At 43.8% G+C, this 21,350-nt stretch overlaps 5 protein-coding genes across 8 annotated transcripts; 2 read left to right on the top strand and 3 right to left on the bottom strand.

The window, feature by feature from the left end:
• Nucleotides 1-828, bottom strand: LOC8061631 (calcium-binding protein KIC). Its single transcript, XM_002437420.2, has one exon. The coding sequence runs from the start codon at nucleotides 670-672 to the stop codon at nucleotides 280-282; it is 393 nt and encodes a 130-aa protein (XP_002437465.1). The 5' UTR covers nucleotides 673-828; the 3' UTR covers nucleotides 1-279.
• On the bottom strand, nucleotides 3,229-8,324 carry LOC8083305 (beta-glucosidase 25). 4 transcript variants are annotated; one of them, XM_021450170.1, is made up of 14 exons: nucleotides 6,740-8,321; nucleotides 6,534-6,615; nucleotides 6,399-6,465; nucleotides 6,252-6,310; nucleotides 5,506-5,581; nucleotides 5,343-5,434; nucleotides 5,155-5,242; nucleotides 4,780-5,035; nucleotides 4,588-4,703; nucleotides 4,250-4,473; nucleotides 4,148-4,179; nucleotides 3,954-4,056; nucleotides 3,754-3,862; nucleotides 3,274-3,628 (listed from the first exon to the last, which is right to left on the bottom strand). In XM_021450170.1, exons 5-14 carry the CDS (start codon nucleotides 5,523-5,525, stop codon nucleotides 3,412-3,414), a joined length of 1,257 nt encoding a protein of 418 aa, XP_021305845.1. In that variant the 5' UTR covers nucleotides 5,526-5,581; nucleotides 6,252-6,310; nucleotides 6,399-6,465; nucleotides 6,534-6,615; nucleotides 6,740-8,321; the 3' UTR covers nucleotides 3,274-3,411. The 4 variants fall into 4 exon arrangements, with proteins under 4 accessions (XP_002437464.1, XP_021305845.1, XP_021305846.1 ...); XM_021450171.1 differs by having other exon boundaries at nucleotides 5,343-5,414; nucleotides 5,523-5,581; nucleotides 6,740-8,320; XM_021450169.1 differs by having other exon boundaries at nucleotides 5,343-5,414; nucleotides 6,740-8,318.
• Nucleotides 8,480-10,822, top strand: LOC8083304 (50S ribosomal protein L24, chloroplastic). Its single transcript, XM_002438829.2, has 4 exons — nucleotides 8,480-8,716; nucleotides 9,991-10,029; nucleotides 10,114-10,341; nucleotides 10,477-10,822. The coding sequence occupies exons 1-4, from the start codon at nucleotides 8,594-8,596 to the stop codon at nucleotides 10,657-10,659; spliced, it is 573 nt and encodes a 190-aa protein (XP_002438874.1). The 5' UTR covers nucleotides 8,480-8,593; the 3' UTR covers nucleotides 10,660-10,822.
• Nucleotides 14,100-17,098, top strand: LOC8083303 (GDSL esterase/lipase At2g42990). The gene is made up of 3 exons (XM_002438828.2): nucleotides 14,100-14,536; nucleotides 16,113-16,602; nucleotides 16,753-17,098. Exons 1-3 carry the CDS (start codon nucleotides 14,129-14,131, stop codon nucleotides 16,944-16,946), a joined length of 1,092 nt encoding a protein of 363 aa, XP_002438873.2. The 5' UTR covers nucleotides 14,100-14,128; the 3' UTR covers nucleotides 16,947-17,098.
• Nucleotides 17,510-19,110, bottom strand: LOC110430844. Its single transcript, XM_021448932.1, has 2 exons — nucleotides 18,670-19,110; nucleotides 17,510-17,675 (listed from the first exon to the last, which is right to left on the bottom strand). Exon 1 carries the CDS (start codon nucleotides 19,057-19,059, stop codon nucleotides 18,682-18,684), a length of 378 nt encoding a protein of 125 aa, XP_021304607.1. The 5' UTR covers nucleotides 19,060-19,110; the 3' UTR covers nucleotides 17,510-17,675; nucleotides 18,670-18,681.

The raw sequence follows: 21,350 nt of genomic DNA, 5'->3' as shown, positions 1-21,350 counted from the left end.
TGTGATGGTCAGAAGCGGCAGCATGTTAATTAATTCAGAGTTTTTCAGACTCCATTGTGAAATGGGAAGGAAGGAACAGCAGATGAGTACACATGGATGGGAAATCCATCGACCAATCAGCAGCGCATCCCTGCCTGACGATCCATCTATGAACAACGGCAACAGGAAGAAGAAGAAGAATTCAAAAAAAAAAAAAAAGAGAGAAGCGAAGACGACGACGACGACGTCGACAAATAATTAATTTCCTATCCATCTCGACTCGACGAACGACTCGATCGATCAGCTGGTGAAGAGGAAGCGGGACGCCTGGTCGACGGCGTCGTCGAGCCACCTGCGAGGCTCGTCCATGAGCTCGGGGCTGAGGCGGACCATGAGGACGCAGAACTCCATCTCGCTGAGCGCGCCGTCGCCGTCGAAGTCGCCCTCGGCGAGCATCCCGCGGAGGTCGGCGTCGGACATGCCGCCCAGCCCCAGCAGCGGCGCGTTGCGGCGGAGGCTGTCGAACGTGATGAGCCCCCGCGCCGGGTCCATGAGCAGGCGGAACCCGCTCGCCAGCTCCCGCATCAGCCCGTCCTCGCCTAGACGCTCCGCCATCACCGGCAGGTAGTCCTCGAAGTCCACGGACGCCGCCGCTGCTGCCGCTCCCGCCTGCTGCTGCTGGTGCGACGCCATGTGTGTAGATTGTAGAAGGTGGATGGACTCTTGGTACGGCGGCGGATGATTCTGATTGTGAGCTCCGGTGGCGGCTGCTTGTTCTTTTCTCGGTGTGGAATGTGGATTGTGGAAGAGGAGGACGACGAGGGGATGGGAGCGGGGGATGGCAAGGGGGAGAATAAATAGGCGTGGCGACGGGGACGGCTGGCGCCTGCCGGGCTGGGGCTTCTTCAGGGAAGGTGCCTGCCTGCCCCTGCGGGACGCGGAGGCCGCTGGTGGATGGGGGTCACGTGTGCGTGATCGAGCGATTGGTATCCCTCCCCGACCCCCGGTTGGTTCGCGTGGGGTGGCTCTGGCTGACGAGAGGGGCAGGCGGACACGCACCGACCGGGACAGGTTGGCCGGGGACGTTGGCGTTGGCTTGGCTTGGCTGGCCCTGGGCTGGACGGGCGAACCGCAGCGCGCGCGCGCGCCTTCCTGCGCGTTTCGGCCTCCTTGGGCTCCTCCGCGCGGGATGGCGGGAGGGAGCGTGTCCGCGTTCGCGGCTGCGCTTCGCCGTGTGGTGATGGATGCTGCGCGTCATACTGGAGTACTGTCATGGCGTGTGCGTGGCTACGGACGGCGATTGTTGTTACCGTACCGTACGTTATCCACGCACAGAGATATGTGGAGAGAGATATTATTATTGTAGCGCGTAGTACCTGCTGGGGCCGTCCACGGGAGATCCGATCCGAGCGTCCAGATGATTGGTACTCGCAGTACTGTCACGGTGATATCTTTGCCCTCTGTTCCAGCTTCATGCCACCGAGGTGCGTAACTGTGTACTCCCTCGGTCCTTGAAAAAGATTATATCTTTTCTAACAAATTTAGAACAGATTAACAAACAAAAGGAAAAAAAAAAGATCTTACTACCCTTATGTAGTTTCTTAACTTTAACTGTATTCATCACTTATGGAGAAACTGAAGCAATAAGTTTTGGTGTTTTCAATAATATATTAAACGTTGTTGCACCCACTACATATATTATACGTTGTTGCACCCACTGTCCTTGATAGAATAGATTTCTATTTGAAATTTTGTCTTCCCTCAGATGTAAAAAAAACTCTCTCCATTCTATTTTATAAAATACTATAAATTTTCTAAATACATTACTTTACTATATATAGTGTATATCTTAGTGCATAGCAAAAGTTATATATCTAAAAAAATATCTTATAATTTGAAATAGAGGAAATATAGTCTTAGCTTTGAACCAGTTTATTCAAAATATTATTGTCATTTTTATCTTTTAATTAGAATTATCATAAAGATATATATTCCCTAGATTAATATTATACTTATTTGATATAAACATTGATATTAAATTTAATTAAATTTCTAAATTAAAAAAAAAACGAGAGTTGTATTGTTATTGGGTGGACAGAGTGGTAGCAAGCGATCCTCTGTCTATTTTGTAACGCGACATATTTCGGTACTCCTATGTGATTAGATTAGAGAAGCTGGATCAGATCGAGCAAGTGAGCAGGAACCTCACCAGCTCGGATCGGATCCTGGATTATCTTAACGTCTCGTGAACCGTACCTGTCTTACTTATCTGTCCCTCCTACTTAATTATCCATAAGAAGTTTCCTGCCCAACTTTTGGTGGCGCGTGGCAGCCGTGCTGTCGCAGGACTGAGCTACAGCACACAGCAGCATCTGCAACTTGACTTTCAGACACAAAATTTCCATGGAAGCTTCAGTCAGAACTCAGAACTCAGCCGTATGATTATACAAAATTCTCGGTAGCGTCTGAAACTCTAAACCGCTTTGTTCCGGTCCAGCTCGCTACGGTTAGCAAGCTTTCGGCACGAGGATCTCGTACAGCTTTGGATTCCGGCTTCGAAGCTTGGGCGCCGCTTTTTTGGGGTTTTCCACTGGCCTCTTTTGCTCGCAAACAGCATGGTCCATGCTGCGGACTGGACGGACAGTCAGCTTACCCGTACCTACCTGCTTCCTCCGGCTGCCCTTTTTTTCCCCATCCCTCGCCTCGGTCTCCACATTTTCCATGCCGTCTTCCAGTGCATTTGCCTCTTCTGTCGAGCATGCTTGCTGCTGAGTTGCTGGGAAAAGATAGATGTTCGGCAGACAGACGGCAGGCACGTCTTGGTGTGAAATTGCGATGGGTTTTACACATCGCCTGTTCACCTCGAGCCGCCTCGGCATTGACCCAGTTGGTGCAGGGAATTTCAGGGGAGGGACCATTTCTGACTTCGATGCCCCGGACCGTTGTTGTCCTTCACTGAAATTTCAGCATTGGTGGTACCATGAACATACAGGATGTGACGCTGTAATCTCATTCTCGTTGATTTCTGTAGCATCAATCAATCAAGGCCTTGTTTAGTTCCGAAAACTTTTTGGTTTTCGGTACTACAGCACTTTCGTTTTTATTTGACAATTATTGTTCAATCATTGATTAACTAGGCTCAAAAAGATTCATATCACAATTTATAGGTAAACTGTGCAATTAGTTTTTATTTTCGTCTATATTTAGTGTTTCATGTATGTGCTACAAGATTTGATGTGATGGAGAATCTTGAAAAGTTTTTGGTTTCTGGGGTGAACTAAACAAGGCCATGTATGACAAGCATAACGACACATTCAACTGGACGGTTGAAGGTCGTCCAAATGGTGGGCTATATACATTTGAGAATAATCACAATCTAATCCAAAGGTACGCAAAGCATGTAGAGATGGTAGCTGTAGATATTATATACACTTAACTACTGGCTATTGTCGAACCACTGTACTCCAAATTAGCCGTCTTTTGGGCTAAGACCTGCTTGAACCATTCCACTGACGCCTTGGGAATCCTTGTCAGGTTGTTGTTGTAGTCAATGTAGTAGAGTCCAAACCGCACCGTGTACCCAGAGTTCCACTCCCAGTTATCTAGCAGTGACCATACAAAGTAGCCGTGGACGTTGCAGCCTTCCTTCCTGCAGTGATTTCACATTGAACAGCCGTTGAGGGGAAAGATCATACAGTATCGCTGATGGGTGATGGACAGTGTTGGCTTTGGTTATTGCAGCCATATGCATGAGCATGGAAGTAGGAACTTCACCTTATTGCATCTAGGAGGTTAGACATGTAGTCGTTGTGGTACTGTATCCGTTTATCATCCTGCAGATCATTCTCTAATCTCGAGAATCGATTGTTCGCGTCATCCATGCCTGCCATTTAAACACCTCATGCTAGTGAATGTTTTGAGGCCAGAAACTTTTATCAGCTATTATTAATAGTAGAATCTCTTTATCCACTCACCGTTTTCAGTAATGATCACAGGAGGATTTCCATACTTTTCTTTGATGTGCTTCATCAGCTTGAACATGCCCCAGGGTACTATATGCAGCCATCCTGACGCTGCCTGGAAGTTGATAAACTCAGCTGTCAATCTAACATTTGATGACTAGAGGATGGAAACTAGAAGCAGAACAAGTTAGCTGAGGAAATTGTACCGTGTCTCCTATTTTCTTTCCATGTCTATAAGCTGTCAGAGAGGACACAAGGGAAAATTCAGTAACTGAAAATAAGGGGTAGACTCATTTAAAATGACTAACCAGTAGGTATGATCGCAGCATCAGTTGAAGCATCATTCATTACAAGTTTCCTGATCCGCATTCTGTCGTTCCTAACATACAATGTAGTATAGTGGTTTATGCCCACAAAATCTAATGAGCCTGATACTAACTTCGAAGCCTGAGTTGAAAACTTAGGCAGCCTATCGCCTGCAAGTTTCTGCATAGAAGGAGGATAGTGGCCAAACATTAAGGGATCCAGGAACCTGTATTCACACTTGGAAAATTTCATAATTAATATTATGAGCAAGAGCTATGTACTGAAACTACAGAGGAATTAAATTGACGTGGTTATATCAAAATTGTGGTAGATGTATTACCATCCAAGCTCAAAGTCCATTGCTCGTGCTGCTGCCTCTGTGTCCTCATCAACATCTGACAATGGTTCATACCACTTTGAATCAAGTGCAATGCCAATGATACCTCCTTGGTCTTTCTGCAATGAATACATAAAACCATTCTTTTTTTTAATCTTTTTGATACATCTCATGGATGTGTTTATAGTAAATTACCTTGAAATGCTGCTTATAAGAATGAAAAGCACCAGCATGCGCTAAGAGTATGTTGTGAGCTACAACATATGGTTCAGTTGATGATTTGCCCTCTCTACAGAATATATGAGACAGAATAGAACACCTCCCAGGTGCCTGGATGCCAAGGTCATAGCCATCAATCGCAAAATTATGGGGCTCATTGAAAGTGATCCAGTGTTTCACTCTATCTCCAAATTCCTTGAAGCAAGTAGAGGCATAGTGAACGAAATCATCCCTGCATAATTTAGCTGCCAAACATCAATAAAATCACTTATCCTTAATCTAGTTTTATGCTATATAGATAGTGCAAGCGATGGTATCCTAAAAAAGAAGACCGATATAATAGTTGCATACACGATTTGGGAGTTTAACCATCCACCATATCTGTCTTCTAGTGCTTGCGGAAGGTCCCAGTGAAAGAGTGTTACATATGGTTGTATACCTGACCCCACAAATATAGAGGAAACCGAATAAAGATAATAAAAAACTGAGAGTTGGCAACAATTCAGATTTGACGCATTGAAATTTAGAATATGAAATACCTTTGTCTAATAGAACATCTATGAGGCTGTTATAGTAATTCAATCCTTCTTCATTAGGTTCACCAGTTCCATCTAGCAAGAAAAATGATAAACTATCAACTATGTAGTATCTAGTGCTAAAAGAAAAATAACATATTTTACAAAGAGATTTCTTATTGCATACTTGGAAAGATACGAGACCATGATATAGAGAACCGGTATGCATCCATGCCAATGTCCTTAATCAAGTCCACATCTTCCTGCCAGTCAAATGTTAGGCTTGTTGTTTCTGGATAGCTTTCAGTGTAACCAATATTCTTATTCAGTTAACTACTTAGTCATAGAGGTTAAGTTAATTTGCCAAAATAGTAAAATTTTTATGTCTGAAAACTTCATCGTTGATGCAAATGGAGCTTCATATTAAGGAGAACCTCTGCTCAGCATGCCAGAGAAGTGGACTATCAGGGTTTTTTTTTTGGTAACTAAAATGTCAAAGCACTAGAAAAAGGAAGAAAGCTTCATATTAAGGAAAACCTCTGCTCACTATCCTACTTTTGGCAGCAGCATGCCGGAGAAATGGACTATCATTTTTTTTTTGGTAACTAAAATGTCAAAGCACTAGAAAAAGGAAGAAATTACTAGAAGAAGATGAAGGTAGGATAATTATGTAGAATAATAAATAGAATGATTCTTACAGACATGAAAGGAACAATAAAACGCACATGTGATTTCAATTCTTGCAAATTAAAAATTGCCAGAGGATGGACACATGAAAGGTAGGCAACTTTTCAAACAAATGCCAAGAAATTCATTTATGGAGAGATTTGATGCATGCTTTCAAAAAAGAAATTTCCAGATTTAGTAGAATGATCGAATGAATTAAATCAAACAGAAGATAGCAGAGGCATATATGAATCATTGACAGCTTACCTTATAACGATGGTAGTGATCAACGGCAATATCAGCATTGCTGAAATCTATCACCCGACCTGCAAAATAAATGCTAATTGAGTCACAATTCTGGACAGATTAGCATCTCATTACTGCACTATTGCAACATAATCCTCATTATCTCACCAGGTCGTCTTGTGAGAGTATCCCATATTGTAGGTCCACGTCGACCCTCATTGACAGCGCCTTCATACTGTAGCATATTGACCAGAATCAGACATCGAACTAAGAGCACAACGGTTGAAATCAAAGAGGTCACACCTGGTAAGCTGAAGAAGCAGTGCCGATGACAAAACCTTGAGGGAAGTCTGCTCTCCTTAGAGCTTCAGCACAAGCAGCAAAGCTGACAAGGATATGAACCAGTGTCAGAACACCCATGGCGTATCCTTCAGTTGGTTGCGCTGACTAATAGTTTCCTTAATCTAAGAATAAGTACAAGGTAGGATATATGATATATATATATAAACCTTGTTCAGTTGGTGAAGCGTGGGAAGCAACTGAAGGCTGAGCTAGTGAGCTTCACTTGTCTTGGAAGCCCTTTCAATGTGCGTCTCTACTAAGTAACTCTTGTGGAGGCCATAGGGTGCAAAATCTCTATCACAGTGGGCAATTAATCAACAAGGGAAGGAAACTAATTGACATTTCCAGCTCCGAAACCAGTCAAAAAATGGTCCACATCTCAAGTGACGCAAGCAAGTATTGCTTGGGTGCAACAATTTCAGACAAATTGAGGTTTCAAGCACTCCGGCATCCATGCTAGCCACAGTTCGAGAGGAAGAGAATTGCTGAGTCCTTACCAGTTAGCCACATAGTGAGAAGGGCCTTATCAATTATTATTAGATCATGAATTTTATTTTCTTACAAAATTATCAAAGTGCAAAGCAGTACTATGGTCATGAGGAACAAATAGCTACAATAATGAAACTCTTGCAATTATCCTGGAAAAAAGCCACACGTTTCCTTATCCATTTCGTATGGTAGTGTCACATAAAAACAAAACTTTGTGTCATGATTTGTATAGTGATCTCAACATGTGCGGTGAATAGAAAAGGAGAGAAAGAGAAAACAAATACAATATTCTTATAACCATGCTAAGGTACAATTTGTGCCGGGACATTTGCATAGTCACATGCTTATCCTATGGGGAACGTTAATGGCTTGCTTGCACGGCAGGACCATTCTTGATTCCCCAGATGGTAGTTACATGACAGTGATAGGAGCGATTTGGGGATAGTGATCCTGAGTTCCTGAACGCATCTTGCACAGGCCCAACTGCCCAGTGATGTATTGTATTGCACGTGTTGTTTATGTGATCTGTCATGGATATCCTACTATGATTCAATGATTTAGGATACTGCACATAAATTAAAAGTCAAAGAAAAATATTGACTACGAGGGGGAGAAATGTAGTCCACTTTGAGAAAAGATACCCCATGTCTCTGACAAAAAGAAAATCTTAGGTAAAAAACCGAACTTGCAACCATGATTTGCACTAGAGAAATCCGATTGACATCCCACCCTTCCTCGGTGTAGAATGGGTCCTGCAGCAGCAAAAAGCGCAAAGCTTCGATGTCACCGCCATCCACCAACCCTCCACCGCTCGAACTGTCGCTGTAACGCGATTTTCTTTCACACAACATCAAAGTGAAAAAAATATGCGTAGGCGCAGCAGTGGCATGTCATCAGCAGTAAACTCAGTAGCTTCACAAGATACAGGTGGAGTGGAGTAGAGTAGAGTAGAGTAGAGTAGAGTGGAGTAGAGTGGAGTAGGGGGTTCGCTTGCCTCAGCAACCGTCGCGTGGCTTGCGCGCCTCGGCGCTCGAACGCGGGATCTGGAGGCGGGCACGCATCTCCCGGGTAAGCAATCTTGCGTGGGCTCGCGTGGCGTGCGGGGAGACACGCAGAGAGAGACAGACCCTGGCCTTGATCCCGCCGTCCTCGTCCTGCTGATGGCTGATGCAGTGTCCAGTGATGCTGTCGCTGATGCCGTGAAGCGTGCGGCGTGCGGACTGCGGAGCTCGCGATGGAGACGAGAGGCAGAGGCCCCAGCCGCCTCTCACGGCGGGGAAGAAGACGAAGCAGCCCATGGGCCTCACTGGACAACCTAGGCGTCTTCCAGGCCCATCTGCGCCTCACCTGATGCCTGGCCCATTTACTGTCTAGGCCCAAGGGTAAAACAGCCCACCAGCGTCGGAAGATAGAAGAGCGCGTTATCCTCTTCCGGGGAGCTCGACGAAGGCGTGTGCGTTGTTATCCTTCCTGTGAGCAGTTTGAGGGCGAGCGACTCCAGTGAGAGGGGGGAGAGCGGCGAGAGCGAGAGGATGGCTGGGATGGCGGCGCTGCAGGGCGCCATGGCGTCGCTCTCCGTCTCCGCGCCCGGCGCGGCGAGCACCAGCAGCTTCTGGGGCAACCGGCTCGCCACCTACTCCGCGCCGCAGCCTGGGGTCTGTTGCTGCTTCCCAATTCCGTTCCGTTCTGCTGCTCTGATGGTCTGGTGAATAATAATAGCTGTTCGGGTGTAATGTTCTAGTCTGGAGTATCTGGATAGCGTTGCAAAGCGCGGTCGGATGGAATTGTTCTTGGGGACATGCCAGCTTGCATTGTGATTTGGAGGTTTTGGAGCTAGTCTGTATGGATTGGATGCAATGAAATCGAAAATTAGCAACATTTTTGCATTGTTATTAATTGTGCATTTTCAAGGCTAACAAATCAGGCTGACTAGTATGACTATGTTTAATTAGATTTCAGCTTGTGCAGTGAGTTTCCATTTGCTCCACCACACATCACACACACTAAATTTAGACCAAGGCTGTATTGAATTTCCTCTTGTATGGAAGCTTAAGTGGTAAGATTTGAGTAGACCAAACAGATTAATCGGTTGAGATTAATTTAAGTAAGAGAATATCCTTTGTCATTGATACTCGGATATTGTTCTTTTATTGCATATACAACTATGTACGTACATGTTTGCTTTATATTGCTAGTAAATATAGATATGCTGTGTTTGATGGGGTAAAAGTTGTTCAAATACTCTTTATTCAGTATGTTAACTGAGGAAATTATGTTGTTTTTAAAGACGTCAAAATGTCAACTGAGGAAATTATGTTGTTCCCGATGGGCCACCGTGTTAGTTTAGATATATTTATGCCTGAATTATTCTGTTGTGTCAAAATATGATCAGGATTGAGGGAGTACTTTTCATGTTTACTCTTATTTTCTTGTAGATGTTTTTTTTTCTCACATACCAGTATACCACCCCACATCACATAACACATATGACTATCTAGAAACAAATTTGGCACCAAATAGTGTATTATGAGCATAATATTGTTTGTATTTGAGCCCTGCCTTCTTTTCTGTGTTATCTTCATTATGTCTTACCTCTATGTACTTGTGCCTGGAAAATTCCCAACTGATAAGAATTGGAAGAGGACAAACCTTTCTGTTAAGAAGCAAAAGCAAGTAAAGATTAAGAGGATAAACCTTTCTGTTAAGAAGTAAAAGCATGTAAAGATTAGATAGTGAGGTTAAGTAATCACTGTTGAAGTGATATAACTACTGTATTTTAAGGGAAAGATTATACTCAAAGAACCATACATAATATCATTTGTAGTGTCTTGATCAGATCATTGTGAACCACGACCACTATATTTGAGCCATGCCATATCTCAAAAGCCATGCCATGTCTCACAAACTGTTTAATATGTTCAATATGCAGGTAAGATTTATGGTCAAGATATGCCCAATTGAAATGAAAGTGAGTAAAAATTCTTAGTCCAAGTATTTGATCCTTTTTTATCCAATAATGTGAACTATCCTAAAATTTCACTTTCCACTGCAGCTTAAGAGATGGGAGCGAAAGAAGTGTAAACCAAACAGCCTTCCTGTGCTGCACAAGATGCATGTTAGGATTGGGGACACGGTACAAGTCATTGCAGGCCGTGAGAAAGGAAAGGTTGGAGAAGTAACACGCCTTTTCAAGCACAACAGCACAGTGATTGTGAAGGACCTGAACTTGAAGTCGAAGCACAAGAAAGGCACAGATGATGAACCCGGAGAAATCGTCATGGTCAGCAAAATTTCTATTGAACTTGTTTTTGGGGCCTCTCATGATGCTTTTGCATATACTGGTCTCAACAGCATATATGTAGTTCTAGGTGCCTAATTGCTATCTCCTGATCAGACTTAAGTTTCCTTTGACCAGATTGAAGGCCCCATTCATAGCTCAAATGTGATGCTCTACTCCAAGGAGAAGAGTGTGGCAAGCAGGGTTGGCCACAAATTCCTCGAGGACGGGACCAAGGTCCGATACCTGGTCAAGACCGGTGAAGTAATCGACAGTGTTGAGAAGTGGGTAAAGGTGTTCAAGGAAGGAAATTCTGAGTAACCATTTTAGCATGAAAAACCTGCAGAATGCTTTGAAACCTGACTGCATCTTGCATGCTGAATTGAGTCTGTTTATCCCTCTGTGTTGTTTATGCCAGCTTTGTAAATTATACAGTTATTACCAAATTTTGCAACGCAAGTCAATCCATGTCACCATTGTTTCACCAGTTAGAATTTTATTTGGAACAAAAACTATGAACGGGCTTGTGTGTGCGGACAGCCCGTGTTCGTTTGCAGGCCTAATTTGGCCCACTACTCTCCATCGCGTTCTCCACATAAAGATCCAAGGCCCACATATTTATACCATTTATTACTCGCCCCGCCTTCCCACTGTTGTCTGTCTTTGCCTCTTTGGGAGATGAGATTAGGCGCTCGACGGCTCTCAACGAGTCTTTGGGGTGTTTTCTTCCTCCCGTATTACTGACCAGTGACCACTACTATAATATAATCGGGTTCTAGCCTTTTAGGGATGGGCTTATCAAATGAGACTATGAAAATTGTCTCTGGAAATAAACCACTTTTAGAGGCAGTTGCCTAGCTAGCCTCTGGGAGTTTGTTTCCAAAGACAGACCATCTAATTCTACAATATTTGAAAAGAGCATTTGTGAAATAACATCAAGACGATGTCTGCCTCTATAAATGATTTTTTCAAAGGTGCTGTTCTTTCTCTGGCCATGCTTTTTCCAGAGAGTTGTCTGTTTTAGGGGGTGTTTGGGACTGCTCTGCTCCATGTTTTTCAGCTCCGCTCCACGTTTTTTAGCTAAACGGTTTCAGCTCCACGCACTCAGTTCGAGGAAAAAGAGTGGAGTTGTGAGAGCACCTAAAGAGGTACTCCACAAACTCCAGTTTTTTGTGGAGCTGCTCCATGCTAGAGTTTGTGGAGCAGAGTTTGTGAAGCAGTCCCAAACACCCCCTTAATATCCATGACGAATTCCGCGGCGTAATATCCATAGAGGCTTGTGCCAGTAGGTTACGTGTGGCACTACGTGAGGAAATATATTAATGATGATGAGCCAACAATTGATGTGTTTATTGCCATTTCTCTATGTGACAACATGTGCATGCAAGACAGCAAGAGTCATTCAGTTAATTAAATTGCATATGACGACAACCGTGCAAAATACTCTAATTAGCATACTAATCATATGAACCAAGTATAGAATCTAAGTATACTGTGAAGCGGGACCATTGCTAAATTAGGCACTGGCGACGCTGTGGCTTGGATTAGACGTGATCAAGCCTGCTCAATGTAGCTGATCAGAAGCCGATGCAGTGCATCGAGGAAGTCATGTAGATGTTCCCTGCACACTTTGTACTAGAACACTAGCTAGGAAGTAGTTATTCTCGTCTTATTCTGGAACACGCTGCAATGAAGTACGTAGGCAATAACTAGGAAACAGGAGCAAGCAATCGTGTGAGGATGTGCACTCCCAAAAGCATGACCATTCACCTATTCATGCAGATGTCACAACGGACATAGTTACAGAGGCCTGCTCTCCAACTGCCTGGTTGCAGGAGCCCATTTCGTCCAGGGCTTGATTCATTTTTACCTTAAGCTAAAATAGATCGGGGTGTCTATCTCCGCAGCCCGAGTATTTTTAGTAGTGGATAGAAAAATATTTTTAAGCCAACAATCAACTATCAACCTTCTATCTTCAAGGCTTTGCTGCGAAAAAAAATATTCAATAGCACATTTCCATATTTAAGACATCGCATTTCCGTCTAAAATCTCTTTTATTACAAATTCTCAAAAGGGAACATGGTCTTCATTCTGGCGGTTCAACCACAGCAACAGTGTCCCATTGAAAAGGGCTACCTCCTACCAGCATGTAGTAGTTGTCTGGTCGTCCCATGCATGCACACACACCATAAAGCATTCAAAGTACCATCGGCCACCATAGATGATGTCTAGATATATTGTTGCGTTCGATCTTGTGTAGTTGTTGGATGAAGTAATTGTCCGGCCCAACAATCTATATTTCCAACTTCCAATGTGATGGCACAGGTGTGGACGTGTTCTGTGGTAGTACACATGATTATATATAAATTTGCAATTCCTTTATATATATTCCAAAGGTGTGGATATATAAATATATCAAGATAAACGTGTGATAACTCCAGTTTAACAATTTAGCAACAGGACCTGGACCTCTCATAAAATTCAATAGCATCTAGCTAGACCACAGTTCCTTATATATATATATATATTCATATATATTCATTAAAAGGGCTATAATTTCTTACAGGTAGTTTTTTTTTCAAAAAAAAAGCAGGAGCACTGCTATATCATATACTCCATCCGTCCCGAAATAAGTGATGTTTTAGGTTTGTCATCAAAATATTTCAAGTTTGACCAAATTTATACAAAAAATACCAATATTTTGAATTTCAAATAAGTATTATTAAATTATCATGAAACATATTTTCATATTTTATCTATTTGGTGCCATAAATATTGATGTTCTTTCCTAAAAAAATGGTTAAACTTGGAATGGTTTGACTTAGGACAAACTTAAAATACCACTTATGTTGGCACAGAGTGAGTAATATTCACTACAAGTAGTTAACAAAAATATATATTTCATTTTCCATTCATGTCATAATAGAAAATCATAGTCCAAGGTATATTTCAGAGCTGTAGACACAGTGTTGTTATCTAAAACTACAAGAATTATATGGAATCAAATAGAGTAGTGTCATGAATCATGACCAGGAGATACTAGTTCGTATAGCCAGTTCAGAATCGAACAACTTTAGAATCCATCAACCGGTATCTTATCAACTATCATTGACATTGTAATAAATAGAGAACTGTCGATGGGACTTTCGGTACATCACTACTGGTTACACACAAGAATCGGTAGTGATCGATCGGAGCATCACACTGCTGCAGGTTCAAAGGCTGCAACACTAGAACATGTTATCTCTTCGTCCCATGCATGTTGGGCTGTACGTGTAAGTGAATAATGTTTATGTTTACCTTCACCGGAAATAACAAAAGTTAAATATAATTACAAGATGAGTAAGAATACGCGCTACTCGTGATAAAGCATTTCTTTTCTGCATTCGTATGAGGATGAAGCCTAGAACTAGGAACGGGGCTCTGGGCCTCTGGCTAAACTAGCTACCAATTCATACGTTAGGGGTCTAGGCAGGGAAAAATGAGTACTACACACCCACAACAAAGTACAGTTAAGCGCCTCAAAATTAGATGAAGAAGGCTCGAAGAGAGCTAGAATAGCTCAGCTCAGCTCTCACTCTCAAGAGCGTTATCTTGCTATTCCAGGTCAAATCATACGTGTACGTTTAATAAGCCAACAAGAATGCACCACCAGCAAATATTAATGAACAAACGCTTCCTGCTAGTATTGACGATACAGGCAACTCCCAACAGCACACTAGTATTTAAGTTTCAGTGTGCGCGTGCGCCTCGCTATAGAGAGCAACGACACCCCACCAAAGCAAACGACATGCCGTCGTCGTCGTCGTCGTCGTCGTCGTCACAAAGCCGCAGCCGCCCGTGCTGCTGGCTGCCACTGCTTCTCGTCCTCCATTTCTCTCGCAGGGCCACCGCCGCCGGCAAGGTGCCGGCGCTGATCGTGTTCGGGGACTCGACGGTGGACGCCGGCAACAACAACTTCATCCCCACCGTCGCCAGGGGCAACTTCCCGCCGTACGGCCGCGACTTCGACAGGGGCGTCGCCACCGGCAGGTTCTCCAACGGCCGCCTCGTCACCGACTTCCTCTCGGAGGCGTTCGGCTTGCCGTCGTCGGTGCCGGCGTACCTGGACCCCGGCTACACCATCGACCAGCTCGCCACCGGCGTCAGCTTTGCCTCCGGAGGCACCGGGCTGGATGATTTGACAGCGGAAATCGCAGTAAGGAAACCTCGCTCGATCGATCGTTCTATATATACCTTCTGCTATATATGCGCCTATATATGCCATGTTCTCCTTTATTTTGACTGGTGGCCCATGCTGCTGTTTCCTCGTCACCTTGCAAATATAAGACGCAAAGTTTACATAGGACTGACTAAGCCAGCGTATAAATACAATGGTTCAACAAACTGACATATGGCAACGGACCCCCTTTGCTCTCTCAAGAGTGATGTATTTCTGTCGTCACTTTATTTTGACTCTGCTCTATATAGCACCTTGGCTGTGTTAGGTAATTAGGTTCACGTTGATATAAGGTAAAACAAGCCAATTTTGCCATGGCAAAAGGTTGGTAAAGTACAAGCAGATGTTTGGATTGGAGCCAAGTCAAAGTTCAACTTAGGCTAAGAAATAAGATGCCTGGATGATAACCATGCGACACATAGGGGCCACATCATTAGGTCTTTGAAGAATTAAAATATGTGTTTAGTTGATTATCCAAGTGTCTAGGAGCAACTCTTACAGCCTCGTCACCCCCTGCACCAAGTTTGCTTTAGCGGTTCTACGCTAGAAAACAAGTCTAATAGGTTTCTTTCTCGTTTCCACCTGCTATCTCAACATATTCGCTCGGTAGAATCCTGGAGTCATTGTAGCTCGCCATCCACACGACCACGTAGGAGTTTTCTACACGTGCCTCCCCTCTCCTGCAACTGCAAGCATCCTTTTCCCACACGATGCTCCTCGATGCTCTTTGTAGCTACCGCCACTACAAGCCCACACACGAAGGGGGCAAGGATTTTTTTTCTTGCATTTTCCCATCACTGTCTTTAGGGGTGCAAATGAGTGATGATTAGGTGCACCTCTAAACCTCTTTAGTTCAAATATTTATACTACTTCTCCAAAAAAATTAAGAAGTAGTACAAATATTTGAACTAAATAGGTTTGGAGGTGCACCTAAAGGTTACCTCTTTGCACCCCTAACTGTCTTCGCTCTTCGGCATTCGACCTCTCGGTGTCGTGCCAACTATGGAGCGCGACAGGAGGCTAGGAGCTAGACCCCAATTTAATCTTGGACTAATTACATTGGTGCCATTATATATGGTTTTCGTGGATTGGAGATATATATACTATAGTAGTTCATTATCTTTTTTTAAATCGTGTCATTATAAATTTTGTTCTACCTAATATATGTCACTTTATATGTTTGGGATGACATATGTTGGACCCACACACATGTCATTGTATTCTTTATTGCCCAAAGTGCCCCTCTGCTCTCTTGTCTCCCATGCCATTGACGTGTGGGCCCTACAAGCTATCATCTTCTTACTCCCCCTTCGCTATCTTCTTCCTCATGACCGGCACTGCTCCCGCACGCCACCAGCTGCATGCTCACCACTGTCTCGCGCGTTCCACCAGCCCGAGCCCGTGCCACACACAATTTGGTAACAAAATTTTGGCCATAACAAAATTTTGTTTTTTCTTTCTTCTGGTAACCCTAAAATAATCTTCTAAGAAGTACTACGTATTATTCAACAACTTAATTACTCTATTGTTTGGAACCTGTTGGAATTTATTCCAGTCAGTTATCCCCATGAGCCAGCAGCTGGAGTACTTCAAGGAGTACAAGGCGAGACTGCAGCTCGCAAAGGGGGAGACCGCGGCGAACGGCATCATCGCCGAGGCCGTGTACATCTTCAGCATCGGCACCAACGACTTCATCGTCAACTACTTCACCTTCCCTCTCCGGCAAGCCCAGTACACGCCGGCGGAGTACGCCGCGTACCTCGTCGGCCTCGCCGAGGCTGCCGTCCGCGACGCCTACGGCCTCGGCGCGCGCAAGATGGAGTTCACCGGCCTCGCGCCGTTCGGGTGCATCCCCGCCGCCAGGACGCTCAACCGCGACGACCCCGGCGACTGCAACGAGGAGTACAACCGCCTGGCGGCGACGTTCAACGCCGGGCTGCAGGAGGTCGTGAGGAGGCTCGACGGCGAGCTCGCCGGCGCGCGGGTGGTCTACGCGGAGACGTACAGCGTCGTGGCTGACATCGTCGCCAATCCGTCGGACTACGGTGAGTGAGTGATCCAAAAATCTAATTAATCTTCAGTTCTTCACAACGCGTGCACTGATTCTTGCATCGGATCAGCTCTAGATCGAATTGACACACACACACACACACACTGGGGTTTTAATTTGTTTGTTTGCGATCGATGAGCTGCAGGATTCGAGAACGTTGAGCAAGGCTGCTGTGGCACAGGACTCATCGAGACATCTGTGATGTGCGGCCTGGACGAACCGCTGACGTGTCAAGACGCGGACAAGTACGTGTTCTTCGATTCAGTTCACCCGTCGGAGCAGACGTACAGGATATTAGCTGACCATATTCTCAACACTGCATTACGAGTGTTCCTGTGACGTCACTTGTACCTCTTGAGTTCTTTTTTTTACACATTTTTGTTGAAAGCATACAAAAGTCTTAGAAACACCCAAATGAAAGAAATTAAGCTGGATACCTATAGCTTCAGGAACCCGTTATCGAATAAAAAGAAAAAAAAAAGGTTCAGGTACCGATCGACGCAACAGAACACAACCAAATATAAAGGGAAAATATAAGAAACTAAAAAATGGGAAAATAAAAAAATCCTAAACTTTTACCAGGCGAAGAACAGAGACCGTGGCACCACAGGGAGATTGAGGAACACCAGGAGGACACTGAGTCGCTGATCATCACCTCCAGGGTGTGCAGCGGCTCAGCCTCACCGTGAAGTTGAATGATGCGAGGCCTACATTGCTACTGTAGTTCGAATGCCACTAGTGTAGCTTCTTCTAAAATTCATTTTCGTTCGAATTGCCTTGAGAATCTGATCTCGAACAAAGAGACCCGATGAAACTATAGTGAGAATCGAACAGTATATACTGTTAGGTATCTATATAAGAATTTTGTAAGTTCAAGAACCAAGATAACATGAAAGCACAAGTTTAGAAAACGACAGTGGACTTTACCTTTTTTTTTCTCATTTCATCCTCCGGAAATGCATACATTTTACAACTCAAATTTATTACATGCAATAGCCATATTCAGGTCCACCTATGCTTCATCTCTCCATGAATGGTGCTATCTCAAGACTTCATTTCCCTCAATAACTGATATAAAAAGTAACGAATGAGAATCTATACAAAAACATGCAATGAATAAATTAACAGGGAGGTATTATGTCAGTGATGACAATGCAGAGCAAGCACCGGCGATGCAATCAAGAGGATATTTGGTATCATGTCAAATGAGATGGTTCTCTCTAAAAATGTTGAGATCGTCCATCACATGAAAACGAATATGAGTGCACCGGATCATCAACCATTACCACAGTATTTTTTTTCTGTCTTTTCCTCTTCAGCTAAACTTATTTCAGTCCAAATGCAGAGAAATCTAAAGTAAAGCTACTTGAAAAGTATGTTTTTCTATTAGAAACCAATTAATAATCATCATCATAAAACCGAATTGTCTTGGATTGTCTTCCGTGGCATACTTCACTCAGTAATGAGTAGAATCACTCAATTATGTAAGTGACTAGACACACAAGGAGTTCTGATAAAACCATGAAGTACCATCAGTAGTAACAATAATGAATTCTAGGCTAATCGTATCTAGAGGTCATAAAAATCATCACATACTTGTGGTTTAACTACAGAATATTCAATATTGTATAATCAGCTAACGTAATCTACCAAAATGAAAATGAGATTCTGTACTTGTTTAACTGTTCCTCTGTCCACCCTACCACTGATGAGCCATGATGGCACACATGGTTCTTTGTACACACATCAAACCACTGCAAAATGGATTCCCCCATTGTAACATGCACCGTAAGCTGCCGTTTTTTTTAATCTGACCAGCAGCCCGCAGGTAGAAGATAAACATCCTCTACTTCTGTTCATCCGGATACTGAAACTAATGCACTGAACCACTAAAAAAATCGATACATTTTGGTTATAATCAAGCCCAACATCTCTATTTTCGTTAATCTTTCCCATTGCTGCAAATGGTATGTGTGCAATCAACAACTTGTAACAAAAAATTACTATCTTTTACCCAACGAAGTAATAGTAATAAAAAAATAAACTGAAGATGCTTGCTTACCTGGAAACCACTTCACCTCGGCCATTGCTCCCTTCTTCCACCGGCGGAAGGACTACCTGCTGCCGCTGGCCACCTAATAATTCGGCCTTTTTCGAAGGGTAATGCGCCGGGTTTCCATGCGCTAACCTCCTCGCTGGTCATGTCGCCGAAGATGCAGACGGAGACGCGGTAGCCGCGGCGGAAGTTTTCCTCGAACACCGCGTACCGGTACTCTTCCTCGCCGGTGGTGGAGTTGTAGGTCTTGTTGCAGCGGGCTTTATACTCCATGAACATCCCGTGGATCTCCTCCTCCATCCTCTCCCAGTACGACATGTACGCCGCCGTCAGCGAGAGCAGCACCAGCAGCGCCGCCGCCGCCGCCGCCGCCTTGAGAGCTGTGGACCTCCTCATCTCCGCAACGACTTGACGCTGTGGACATGCAAGTAGATCTGGACCGTGGGTCACCACCGTCTGACGAGATGGGGAGCGTGGGCCCAGAACGGTGACAGCTGAGTCTGCCGATTTGTCGTGTCCCGTTCCCGCTTCGGTTCATATTCTCACAGTCAACGTTTCAAATCAAATACTTGTCAAAAAAAAAAAACGTTTCAAATCAAATGGTCTCATAGTCAATCCATGTGTTTGTTCGAAGAATAATGTGATTTATCATTTTCTTACTTCTCATTTATTATATTTGGTTTGTGAAATAAAATAAGTTGATGTATCACCATCTTATTTCTCATAAGCTAATAATCAATACTACCTTCTTCTCCAAAGAAAAATACAACCCTCATATCCTCAGAGGTCAAAGATTCTTAATTTTGACTAAACATAAATAACAAAATATTAATATTTATAATGTGTAATAGATTAGTCATAAAATATATTTTTATAATAAATTTAATTAGAGATCTAATTATGGATAATATCTTCTGTAAATTTAGTTAAACTTGAAGATTTTTTTTACTTTTCTTGGAAAATGAGATTTACATTTCCTTTGAGACGGAAGAAGTATATATACGAGGAATTGGTTAATTTCATCAAAATTCATTGGATGAACTTATGAAACATGAGATACTCCACAAACATTGCGCAAGGCTGCTACAGCACAGGACTCGTTGAGACTTGTGTGTGCTTTGCGGCTTGGACAAACCGCTGACATATCAAGAAACGGATAAGGACGTGTTCTTCGATTCAGTTCACTCGTTGGAGTGGACATAGCTGACCATATTCTCAACATTGCTTTGCGATTGTTCCTGTTACATATTATTTCAAAACTAAATCCATGGTGCCCAGTCTCCGGTATTTTGACTTAAAAAGAATTCTTCTCCTGCAGATCAAGAAAACCTCTGAACTCCTGACTCACCACGAGCGTTCCTGCTACATATCATTTCAAAACTCGATCCGCGGTCGCTACACAGCCTCAAAGGAATTCTGACTTAAGAAGAAGAAGATCTGATCATGTAGAGAAACCTAAGTAAAGCTACTTGAAAAGTATGTTTTTTCTCTATTAGAGACCAATTAATCATAAAACCGAACTCTCTTGGATTGTCTTCCATGCCATACTTCACTCAGTAATGAGTAGAATCAATCAATTATGTAAGTGACTAGACACACAGCGAGTTCTGATAAAACCATGTAAGTACCATTTGTAGTAATAAGAAAGAATTCCTAGGTTAACCATATGCAGAGATTAATAAAAATCATCAGATAAATATTGTTTAACTATAGTTGTATAATCAGCTAACGTAGTCTACCAAGATGAAAATAAGATTTTTATTATGTCTCTCTGACTCTCTGTGCTTGTTTAACTGTTCCCTTGTCCACCCACCACTCATGAACCATGATGGCATACATGGTTCTTTGTATACACATCAAGTCATTACAAAATGGGTTCCTCCATTGAAACATGCACAGGAAACTGCGGTTTTTTTTTATATATATTTGGCCTGCAGCCTGCAGGTAGAAGATAAACATCCTCTACTTCTGTTCATCCGGATACTGAAACTAATGCACTGAACCACTAAAATCAATACATTTTGGTTAATCAAGCATCAACATCTCTATTTTCGTTAATCTTTCCCATTGCTGCAACCCCAAATGGTACGTGTGCAATCAACAAACATGTACAAATTACTTTCTTTTACCCAACGAAGTAATAACTAAAAAAATAAACTGAAGATGCTTATATTACCTGAAAACCGCTCCACCTCGGGCATCCCTCCCTTCTTCCACCAGCGGAAGGACTACCTGCTGCCGCTGCGAATTTTTTTTATTTTTAGCCCATTTTTAAATCAAATTTCAATTTTAGGCTGTTTTTGAAAAAAATTTCAAAACTAGGCCGTTTGGCCCCGCCACCATGCATGGCGGGGCAAAACCACTACACCCCGCCATGCATGGCGGCGGGGTTGAAGCGCCACGTGGCGCCCGGATAGGCGGGGCCGGCTGACGTGGACCCCGCCGTCGGTGGTGGCGGGGTAGGGGTTCTCCGCCGCGGATCATGGCGGGTTCGCACCCCGCCCCGCATCGTGGCGGGTTACCCCGTGTCAGAAAAAAACCGGGGCCCGACCCGCACATTGCCCACACCCTAACGCCGACCCCGCGCACCCGCCGCCCCGCTGCCGTGCCCGCGCCGCCGCCGCGCTCGCGCCCAACCCCGCCCCCGCGCCTGCCGCGCACGTCCTCCCGCGCCGAGCACGCCCTCA

This window comes from Sorghum bicolor, chromosome 10, assembly GCF_000003195.3.
Source record: "Sorghum bicolor cultivar BTx623 chromosome 10, Sorghum_bicolor_NCBIv3, whole genome shotgun sequence".
In the NCBI taxonomy this organism is placed as follows: domain Eukaryota; kingdom Viridiplantae; phylum Streptophyta; class Magnoliopsida; order Poales; family Poaceae; genus Sorghum; species Sorghum bicolor.
The sequence above is the reverse complement of the archived record's forward strand: the minus strand, read 5'-3'. Positions and strand labels throughout refer to the sequence as shown.